Source organism: Somniosus microcephalus, chromosome 10 (genome assembly GCF_052327205.1).
Source record: "Somniosus microcephalus isolate GS21.2 chromosome 10, FLI_Smic_1.0, whole genome shotgun sequence".
Taxonomy (NCBI): domain Eukaryota; kingdom Metazoa; phylum Chordata; class Chondrichthyes; order Squaliformes; family Somniosidae; genus Somniosus; species Somniosus microcephalus.
The window spans coordinates 104,522,707-104,533,745 of NC_140996.1; the positions used below are offsets into that span (position 1 = coordinate 104,522,707).

The 11,039-nt window shown below is 55.3% G+C and overlaps 1 protein-coding gene and 1 long non-coding RNA gene across 2 annotated transcripts in view; one reads left to right on the top strand and one right to left on the bottom strand.

Annotated features, from left to right (window-relative positions):
- Nucleotides 1-9,122, bottom strand: part of LOC147111592 (protein diaphanous homolog 3-like) — a 1,088,834-nt gene extending 1,079,712 nt beyond the window's left edge. The window contains exon 1 of the mRNA XM_085998659.1: nt 8,604-9,122. Within this exon, the coding sequence (XP_085854785.1) occupies nt 8,604-8,747 (144 nt within the window). The 5' untranslated portion in view covers nt 8,748-9,122. The remainder of the gene's footprint in view (nt 1-8,603) is intronic.
- A 65-nt stretch (nt 9,123-9,187) lies between these two features.
- Nucleotides 9,188-10,761, top strand: LOC147111595 (uncharacterized). The gene is made up of 2 exons (XR_015079714.1): nt 9,188-9,325; nt 9,452-10,761. It is a non-coding gene; the product is annotated as an uncharacterized LOC147111595 (long non-coding RNA).
- Nucleotides 10,762-11,039: the final 278 nt, after the last annotated feature.

Here is an 11,039-nt window from a genome sequence, read left to right on the forward strand (position 1 = left end):
GAGGGGGGAGGGAAGGAAGGGAGAGGGGGAGGGAAGGAGGGAGAGGGGGAGGGAAGGAGGGAGAGGGGGAGGGAAGGAGGGAGAGGGGGAGGGAAGGAGGGAGAGGGGGAGGGAAGGAGGGAGAGGGGGAGGGAAGGAGGGAGAGGGGGAGGGAAGGAGGGAGAGGGGGAGGGAAGGAGGGAGAGGGGGAGGGAAGGAGGGAGAGGGGGAGGGAAGGAGGGAGAGGGGGAGGGAAGGAGGGAGAGGGGGAGGGAAGGAGGGAGAGGGGGAGGGAAGGAGGGAGAGGGGGAGGGAAGGAGGGAGAGGGGGAGGGAAGGAGGGAGAGGGGGAGGGAAGGAGGGAGAGGGGGAGGAAGGAGGGAGAGGGGGAGGGAAGGAGGAGAGGGGGAGGGAAGGAGGGAGAGGGGGAGGGAAGGAGGGAGAGGGGGAGGGAAGGAGGGAGAGGGGGGGAGGGAAGGAGGGGGAGGGGGGGAGGGAAGGAAGGAGGGAGGGGGGGAGGGAAGGAGGGAGAGGGGGAGGGAAGGAGGGAGAGGGGGAGGGAAGGAGGAGAGGGGGAGGGAAGGAGGAGAGGGGGAGGGAAGGAGGGAGAGGGGGAGGGAAGGAGGGAGAGGGGGAGGGAAGGAGGGAGAGGGGGAGGGAAGGAGGGAGAGGGGGAGGGAAGGAGGGAGAGGGGGAGGGAAGGAGGGAGAGGGGGAGGGAAGGAGGGAGAGGGGGAGGGAAGGAGGGAGAGGGGGAGGGAAGGAGGGAGAGGGGGAGGGAAGGAGGGAGAGGGGGAGGGAAGGAGGGAGAGGGGGAGGGAAGGAGGGAGAGGGGGAGGGAAGGAGGGAGAGGGGGAGGGAAGGAGGGAGAGGGGGAGGGAAGGAGGGAGAGGGGGAGGGAAGGAGGGAGCGGGGGAGGGAAGGAGGGAGAGGGGGAGGGAAGGAGGGAGAGGGGGGAGGGAAGGAGGGAGAGGGGGGGGGGAAGGAGGGAGAGGGGGGGGAAGGAGGAGAGGGGGGGGAAGGAGGGAGAGGGGGGGGAAGGAGGGAGAGGGGGGGAAGGAGGGAGAGGGGGGGAAGGAGGGAGAGGGGGGGGAAGGAGGGAGAGGGGGGGGAAGGAGGGAGGGGGGGGGAAGGAGGGAGAGGGGGGGGAAGGAGGGAGAGGGGGGGGAAGGAGGAGAGGGGGGGGGGAAGGAGGGAGAGGGGGGGGAAGGAGGGAGAGGGGGGGAAGGAGGGAGAGGGGGGGAAGGAGGGAGAGGGGGGGGGAAGGAGGGAGAGGGGGGGGAAAGGAGGGAGAGGGGGGGGGAAAGGAGGGAGAGGGGGGGGAAGGAGGAGGGGGGGGGAAGGAGGGAGGGGGGGGGAAGGAGGGAGGGGGGGGAAGGAGGGAGGGGGGGGAAGGAGGGAGGGGGGGGGAAGGAGGGAGGGGGGGGGAAGGAGGGAGAGGGGGGGGAAGGAGGGAGAGGGGGGGGAAGGAGGGAGAGGGGGAGGGAAGGAGGGAGAGGGGGAGGGAAGGAGGGAGAGGGGGAGGGAAGGAGGGAGAGGGGGAGGGAAGGAGGGAGAGGGGGAGGGAAGGAGGGAGAGGGGGAGGGAAGGAGGGAGAGGGGGGGAAGGAGGGAGAGGGGGAGGGAAGGAGGGAGAGGGGGAGGGAAGGAGGGAGAGGGGGAGGGAAGGAGGGAGAGGGGGAGGGAAGGAGGGAGAGGGGGAGGAAGGAGGGAGAGGGGGAGGGAAGGAGGGAGAGGGGGAGGGAAGGAGGGAGAGGGGGAGGGAAGGAGGGAGAGGGGGAGGGAAGGAGGGAGAGGGGGAGGGAAGGAGGGAGAGGGGGAGGGAAGGAGGGAGAGGGGGAGGGAAGGAGGGAGAGGGGGAGGGAAGGAGGGAGAGGGGGAGGGAAGGAGGGAGAGGGGGAGGGAAGGAGGGAGAGGGGGAGGGAAGGAGGGAGAGGGGGAGGGAAGGAGGGAGAGGGGAGGAGGGAAGGAGGGAGAGGGAAGGAGGGAGAGGGGGAGGGAAGGAGGGAGAGGGGGAGGGAAGGAGGGAGAGGGGGAGGGAAGGAGGGAGAGGGGGAGGGAAGGAGGGAGAGGGGGAGGGAAGGAGGGAGAGGGGGAGGGAAGGAGGGAGAGGGGGAGGGAAGGAGGAGAGGGGGAGGGAAGGAGGGAGAGGGGGAGGGAAGGAGGGAGAGGGGGAGGGAAGGAGGGAGAGGGGGAGGGAAGGAGGGAGAGGGGGAGGGAAGGAGGGAGAGGGGGAGGGAAGGAGGGAGAGGGGGAGGGAAGGAGGAGAGGGGGAGGGAAGGAGGGAGAGGGGGAGGGAAGGAGGGAGAGGGGGAGGGAAGGAGGGAGAGGGGAGGAGGGGAGAGGAGGGAGAGGGGGAGGGAAGGAGGGAGAGGGGGAGGGAAGGAGGGAGAGGGGGAGGGAAGGAGGGAGAGGGGGAGGAAGGAGGGAGAGGGGGAGGGAAGGAGGGAGAGGGGGAGGGAAGGAGGGAGAGGGGGAGGGAAGGAGGGAGAGGGGGAGGGAAGGAGGGAGAGGGGGAGGGAAGGAGGGAGAGGGGGAGGAAGGAGGGAGAGGGGGAGGGAAGGAGGAGGGAGAGGGGGAGGGAAGGAGGGAGAGGGGGAGGGAAGGAGGAGAGGGGGAGGGAAGGAGGGAGAGGGGGAGGGAAGGAGGGAGAGGGGGAGGGAAGGAGGGAGAGGGGGAGGGAAGGAGGGAGAGGGGGAGGGAAGGAGGGAGAGGGGGAGGGAAGGAGGGAGAGGGGGAGGGAAGGAGGAGAGGGGGAGGGAAGGAGGGAGAGGGGGAGGGAAGGAGGGAGAGGGGGAGGGAAGGAGGGAGAGGGGGAGGGAAGGAGGGAGAGGGGGAGGGAAGGAGGGAGAGGGGGAGGGAAGGAGGGAGAGGGGGAGGGAAGGAGGGAGAGGGGGAGGGAAGGAGGGAGAGGGGGAGGGAAGGAGGGAGAGGGGGAGGGAAGGAGGGAGAGGGGGAGGGAAGGAGGAGAGGGGGAGGAAGGAGGGAGAGGGGGAGGGAAGGAGGGAGAGGGGGAGGGAAGGAGAGAGAGGGGGAGGGAAGGAGAGAGAGGGGGAGGGAAGGAGAGAGAGGGGGAGGGAAGGAGAGAGAGGGGGAGGGAAGGAGAGAGAGGGGGAGGGAAGGAGAGAGAGGGGGAGGGAAGGAGAGAGAGGGGGAGGGAAGGAGAGAGAGGGGGAGGGAAGGAGAGAGAGGGGGAGGGAAGGAGAGAGAGGGGGAGGGAAGGAGAGAGAGGGGGAGGGAAGGAGAGAGAGGGGGAGGGAAGGAGAGAGAGGGGGAGGGAAGGAGAGAGAGGGGGAGGGAAGGAGAGAGAGGGGGAGGGAAGGAGAGAGAGGGGGAGGGAAGGAGAGAGAGGGGGAGGGAAGGAGAGAGAGGGGGAGGGAAGGAGAGAGAGGGGGAGGGAAGGAGAGAGAGGGGGAGGGAAGGAGAGAGAGGGGGAGGGAAGGAGAGAGAGGGGGAGGGAAGGAGAGAGAGGGGGAGGGAAGGAGAGAGAGGGGGAGGGAAGGAGAGAGAGGGGGAGGGAAGGAGAGAGAGGGGGAGGAAGGAGAGAGAGGGGGAGGGAAGGAGAGAGAGGGGGAGGGAAGGAGAGAGAGGGGGAGGGAAGGAGAGAGAGGGGGAGGGAAGGAGAGAGAGGGGGAGGGAAGGAGAGAGAGGGGGAGGGAAGGAGAGAGAGGGGGAGGAAGGAGAGAGAGGGGGAGGGAAGGAGAGAGAGGGGGAGGGAAGGAGAGAGAGGGGGAGGAAGGAGAGAGAGGGGGAGGGAAGGAGAGAGAGGGGGAGGGAAGGAGAGAGAGGGGGAGGGAAGGAGAGAGAGGGGGAGGGAAGGAGAGAGAGGGGGAGGGAAGGAGAGAGAGGGGGAGGGAAGGAGAGAGAGGGGGAGGGAAGGAGAGAGAGGGGGAGGGAAGGAGAGAGAGGGGGGAGGGAAGGAGAGAGAGGGGGAGGGAAGGAGAGAGAGGGGGAGGGAAGGAGAGAGAGGGGGAGGGAAGGAGAGAGAGGGGGAGGGAAGGAGAGAGAGGGGGAGGGAAGGAGAGAGAGGGGGAGGGAAGGAGAGAGAGGGGGAGGGAAGGAGAGAGAGGGGGAGGGAAGGAGAGAGAGGGGGAGGGAAGGAGAGAGAGGGGGGAGGGAAGGAGAGAGAGGGGGAGGGAAGGAGAGAGAGGGGGAGGGAAGGAGAGAGAGGGGGAGGGAAGGAGAGAGAGGGGGAGGGAAGGAGAGAGAGGGGGAGGGAAGGAGAGAGAGGGGGAGGGAAGGAGAGAGAGGGGGAGGGAAGGAGAGAGAGGGGGAGGGAAGGAGAGAGAGGGGGAGGGAAGGAGAGAGAGGGGGAGGGAAGGAGAGAGAGGGGGAGGGAAGGAGAGAGAGGGGGAGGGAAGGAGAGAGAGGGGGAGGAAGGAGAGAGAGGGGGAGGGAAGGAGAGAGAGGGGGAGGGAAGGAGAGAGAGGGGGAGGGAAGGAGAGAGAGGGGGAGGGAAGGAGAGAGAGGGGGAGGGAAGGAGAGAGAGGGGGAGGGAAGGAGAGAGAGGGGGAGGGAAGGAGAGAGAGGGGGAGGGAAGGAGAGAGAGGGGGAGGGAAGGAGAGAGAGGGGGAGGGAAGGAGAGAGAGGGGGAGGGAAGGAGAGAGAGGGGGAGGGAAGGAGAGAGAGGGGGAGGGAAGGAGAGAGAGGGGGAGGGAAGGAGAGAGAGGGGGAGGGAAGGAGAGAGAGGGGGAGGGAAGGAGAGAGAGGGGGAGGGAAGGAGAGAGAGGGGGAGGGAAGGAGAGAGAGGGGAGGGAAGGAGAGAGAGGGGGAGGGAAGGAGAGAGAGGGGGAGGGAAGGAGAGAGAGGGGGAGGGAAGGAGAGAGAGGGGGAGGGAAGGAGAGAGAGGGGGAGGGAAGGAGAGAGAGGGGGAGGGAAGGAGAGAGAGGGGGAGGGAAGGAGAGAGAGGGGGAGGGAAGGAGAGAGAGGGGGAGGGAAGGAGAGAGAGGGGGAGGAAGGAGAGAGAGGGGGAGGGAAGGAGAGAGAGGGGGAGGGAAGGAGAGAGAGGGGGAGGGAAGGAGAGAGAGGGGGAGGGAAGGAGAGAGAGGGGGAGGGAAGGAGAGAGAGGGGGAGGGAAGGAGAGAGAGGGAATAGCAATTCTCAAGTAAAGTGTTAAAAACTCACACTTCGAACAGGAACACAGAATATTAAAAAACAAATATCAATTGAAAGAGGAAACACGATTATATATGCAACCAATTGAAGTAGCTAAGAAATGCAAAGATCTGCAGGCTAACAGTACACCCACACACACGACAGTGTACTCTTGTTCATTCCAAGTTGCTTAATTTGATTGTTTGATAACTGGAAAAGTTTTTGCACCAATTTCCCCACTTGCTTTGTTACTTACATTGCTTAATTATTGGATTATCCAATTTTGAGAGAGAAAATTCAGCAAGGAAAGTCACACCCTCAAAACTAGAGATGCAAAAAAGCAACATTGCACTGATTTTGTTGTTTTTGTTTCGCATCAAGAATTTTACTATACTGTATGATCGCTCACAAGACACAGGAAAATAAATCCCTTTTGTTGTCTTTCACTGGGCTGGACAAATGTGCCAGATAGCCTTGTACTCGTAAGTACCTTATTGAAGAGGGCTTGGGGGGACAAATGGTGCCAATTTTGACTTTCACTTAATGGGATCCTCAAAGACCCTAGACAATAATTTGCATCACAGCCAAGATGCACTCCATAAACCCAGGATACCATATATGCGGCACAATGTGCATCAATCCTGGATGGCGAATATCAACTTCTCACGTCTATCACCATAAAGACCTGCCTGCACTACTTGAACCAATGGCCAATAAAAATTAATGGAATAGCATGAATAAACATTACATGCAAGGAATGAAAAACAGATAGCAAATTTCATTAGGTTTTCTTTCTTATCCTCAGTATCAGTTACCTCCACTTTAATGCAATTTGGACATGAGTCTAGGTTCGGATCAGCCATGACCCTGTGGGTAGCGGAGCGGGCCCAGGGGCCATGTAGCCTGATTCTGCTCCTATTTCGTGTGTCTAATTCTGTTAGATTCAGGAGATGGTTCTGTGATAGTAGATTGGCGGTTAGGATCAGATCAGCCATGATCTTATTGAATGGCGGAGCAGGCTCTAGGGGCCGATTGGCCTACTTCTGCTCCTATTTCTTATGTTCTTCTGTCCTTCTACCTCTAACTTTCACTAGTCTTACCCAGAGTGGACATCCACCACCACCTGAACCAAAAAAAAATTCTTTGGTACAATAGATTGTTCTGCAACAATGGCAGCGTTAGCTATCTGCCTAATGGATAGAATTACACTCCTTTGAAGGATATTATTTAGAAATAAATACTTATCCAGTTGTTTACTAAAATCTATGATCAACTTTGGGATACAGTATATCCCGCAACGCAGTTCACAAGGCCATAAAAAATGCTAACAAAGCACTTGGGTTCATTTCAAGAGCAATAGAATTGAGAAGCAGAGAGGTTGTGGTAAACATAGAGGGCCGTATTTTGCGACCCCCTACGGGTGCGAATGAGGCCTGTATACGCCCGCAGGGGCCGCTCAAGTTCCAGGTTTAGGCATGCGAAACGCATGCGCTAAAACCTGGCACTTGCGATCGGTCACAAATTCTCTTGATGATCCTCCACATCCCCAGGAGATGGGCCTCTGCTGGTGGAGATTTACGCTATTGGCACAACTTCCACCCGCTGAATGCCTGTCAAATTCTTACGCCTGGTAAAAGCAGGCGTAAGACCTGCTTTTACCAGCATAAGTTTAAAAAAATAGAAAAATAAAATTTTATCACTCATTTATAAATTAAAAATAGTCTTCAATGAGGTAAGTTTATTTTTAGCCCCGTAAAAAACATTTTTTTCAAAAAATTTAATTTTTGTTTAATTATTTAATAAAATGGCATTAGTTCATTTTAAACGCAACTTTTTTTTAAAAATTCATGTGTTGGTGTATTTTTTAACTGATGCCCATTCATACTTATTGGAGTTCCGTCTAATAGAGTATGAATGGGGATTCCCTTCTTTTATTGGGACATTAATATAAGATAGCTATATCGAGGCTGCAGCACAGAAACAGGCCATTCCGCCCAACTGGTCTATGCTGGCGTTTATGCTCCACTCAAGCCTCCTGTCACCCTACTTCATCTAACCCTATCAACATATCCATTTATTCCTTTCTCCTTCATGTTCTCTTCTTCTTAGGCAGTCCCTCGGAACCGAGGATGACTTGCTTCCACATTAAAAATGAGTTCTCAGGTGACTGATGAGTCCAATGCGGGACCTACAGTCTCAGTCACAGGTGGGGCAGATGGTGGTTGAAGGGGCAGTTGGGTGGGGTGCTTGGGTTGACATGCGCTCCTTGCGCTGCCTGCGTTTGGCTTCCGCTTGCTCCTGGCGAAGAGACTCGAGGTGTTTGGCGCCTTCCCAGATGCTTCTCCTCCACTTTGTGCAGTCTTGGGCCAGGGATTCCCAGGTGTCGGTGGGAATGTTACACTTTTTCCAAGGAGGCTTGGAGAGTGTCCTTGAAGCATTTCCTCTGCCCACCTGGGGCTCTCTTGCCGTGCCGGAGCTCCAAGTAGAGTGCTTGTTTTGGGAGTCTTGTATCGGGCATGCGGACAATGTGACCCATCCATCGGAGCTGATTGAGCTTCGATGCTGGCCTGAGCAAGAACACTGACGTTGGTGCGCCTATCCTGCCAATGGATTTGCAGGATCTTGCGGAGGCAGCGTTGGTGGTACCTCTCCAGCACTTCGAAGATCTCCTTAACCACGACTCTGTCCTTCATGTGCTTATCTAGCGTCCCCTTAAATGCTTTTACACTGTTTGCCTCAACTACTCCTTGTGGTAGCACATTCCACATTCTTACCACTCTTTGGGTAAAGAAGTTCCTCTTGAGTTCCCCATTACATTTATTAGTTATAGTCAATGTGCACATCGCAAAGTTCCATAAACAGCATGTGACAATAACCAGATAATCTGAGTGGGTTTTTTTTAAGTAATGTTGGTGGAGGGATAAATATTAGCCAGAATACCAGGGAGAACACCCTGGTCTTCTTCGAAATAGTGCCATGGGATCTTTTACCTTCACCTCGAAGTGTAGACTAACTGATAGAGATTGATTTGTATTAGTCAACTACTCCATTATCGTTTGACTAATAGGATGGTAGAAGACAAACTAGTTAGATCTGGCTCTAGCAATTCCTGTCAAAGTCATTGTTCTGTTGAAATGGAAACCGACTCCTTCAATTACTGTAAAAGAGACACAGAGCTCCTCCCTCCAGTAACATCAGTGTTCCTGCAGATTAACCCAAACTAATCGGGCTCAGGAAACTAAAAATAAAAACATCCAACATTTCAAATTTGGACAACACTTCTTTATGCACCTTATGGACCAGGGCATCAATCTCACAGTGCAGTAATTTTTTTTTAAATGAGTACAGTACCCCACTGCACGTAAACAAAATAAATCACAGAAAGGAAAAGTAGAAGGGGTGCTTTGCTGTACTAAGAACAGATCTTATCGATAATACCTGCAATGCCCAAATGCAGCAGCTGATTGCCGAAATCAAAACTATCTGAGTCTTTGCGTCAAAAGGTTTCTTTCTTAAAAGGGTAAAGCACTTACGAATTTGTTCCTTCTCTCTGCATCTTCACGTTGCGGCCCAAGGGCAGCCTCTCCGTCGCAGATATCGGGTCCTCCAAAAACTTTCTTGCGATGGACCTTGTTCTCCCCGCGATGAGGAGAGTGGTGCCGCTGATACCGCTCCATGTTTATTTCACAGACACCTCACTTTTGTTTTGAAAAAAAAACCTCTGCTTTCAAACCTCGCCGCCTCCCCGGCGTGGTGAAGTGGTGATCCGGCCCTCGGTCTAATCCTATTTGGCGTCGCTGCAGCCTCCACTGTATAATCCGATAAGGGAAAGAAGGCGCTGGCAACAGCTCGCTCACTACTGTCTGACGTCGTCCGTTTTACCTCCCTCGAACACCGGCACGAGTAAATCTTATCGATAGAAAACAAATCTTCCAGGACTCCTTCACAAACTTGGAGTTCGCGGCATTTTTTTCAATTTAGAGCGAAAAACCAGCCATCGCCAACCGTTCCGACCAATCAAATCCGTCCAAACTAACCAATCAGAAAGCGAGCGAGATCGCTAGCGCGCGCTGCTCTCGGTATGACGTCACTTCCCAACGGTCGGGCGCGCCCCCCCCGGCGATGACGTGTTCAAGTTCTGGTGCCAGGTTGGGCCTGGTTCCCTGGTATTGCTCGTTACTTGTGTCTACCTTTTCGTGATTAAACGATAAGGTTGCCCCAGTGTCATCTAACAAAGTGCCTGGTTTTTAGAGGGGTATGAATAATGGAAAACTTCTTTCAGATTTCCAGCATCAGCAGTATTTTGCTTTTGTAATTGGAAACTAAACGTAAAACAAAGGAAACGTTAAAATTAAATAATATTATTTGCACTTTTCACCAGTCCCTGCAGTGCCCATCAGTTGCGGAAGGCTGGACAGCGCATATCCCTTCTCCAGGGCCACCCAGGTGCGGACAAGGCTACGGAAGAGAGGCAGGCAGCCAAAGCGACCATCACTTGTGCATGTGTGTCGTATTTTGCATTGATTTATTCGGCTGCCCAGATGAGATGGATGGCAGTACTTGGACTGGTTCTGAAAGGTATAACATGCTGTGATGTTTACAAGGGAGGCACAAGATAAGTTGACCACTCAACCACAGGCAGGTGGGCCTCAGAGACTGGAAGGGCTTAACAAAGTATAACAGCAAGGGAAGCATTAGGATAAAAGACAGAACTTGCAATTATATAGTGCCTTTCACGACCTCATGATGTTCCAAAGCTCTTTACAGCTAACAAAGTACTTTTGAAATCACTGTCGTCATGTCAGACATGAGGCAGCCAGTTTGTGCACAGCAAGGTCCTACAAACAGCAATGTGATAATTACCAGATAATCTGCTTTCGTGATGTTTGTTCACGGATAAATATTGGTCAGGACACCCGACAGAACTTCCCTGTGTTAAATCCGTGTATCTTAATGTAGTGTGTCCTTCAATCAATAGACAGAGACTGCAGAGGAACAATCAACAAGTGTTTACTGGATGAGGGTTACTCTAAAACTAACAGTACAGATCCCTATTCAGGGTTATATACAGGTGTGGTCACTGCCGGTACTACAGTATACAGGAGCTGTAAAAAGTAGTTCTCCCCTAAAAGGCACATACACTACACCCTGCTCTTTGAATAGTGGTATGGAATCTGAGAGGGCAGACGGGGACTCGGTTTAACATCTCATCCGAAAGACGGCACCTCCAACAATGCAAGACTCCCTCAAGTACTACACTGAAGTGTCAGCCTAAATTAGGTGCTCATGTCTCAGGTGTGGGCTTATGAACCCTCAACCTTCTGACCCCAAGGCAAGACTGCTAATCCTGAGCCAAGGCTGACACCTAAAAATCTGCATGATAAATTGTGGTTTGCTGTACTCCATATGGATTTGGATGTTTGTTTAAATTAGGAGAACATGGTGTGGCGTACCGATCACAGAAAGGACACAATCCGCTTTTCGGTCCGTAGACTATAAATCAGGCGTCATGCCTTTAAGAAGGATCACACCTTTAAGAAACTCGATCTGCAACATAGTTAAGCCCAGAGCGGGGGAGGGTCAGTCGAAGCTGTGGACTGATGAAAAGCAGTCAGACTTGGTGTACTCTCTGACGCCATTTTGTGTTCAACATGTAGTCTCAACAATTAAACCTTTTCTGTTGAACCTCTCCGAGTTCAGTATATTTTGTTCGGAGTACGTAGACTCCTACATTGGTGACCCCGACGCTCAGGACGACTCCTAAGCGTAACCATGGCTGACACAAACGCAGTTTCTGTGAAGCTGCCGGAGTTCTGGGAGGACCTAGCCACCGCCTGGTTCCTTCAAGCCGAATCGCAATTCCGACTCCGCGGCATCACCGCCGACGCAACAATGTACAACTACCTCCTCGCCTCCCTGGGCAGCTCCACAATCACGAAAGTCTGGACAACACTACAAAACCCTTCGGA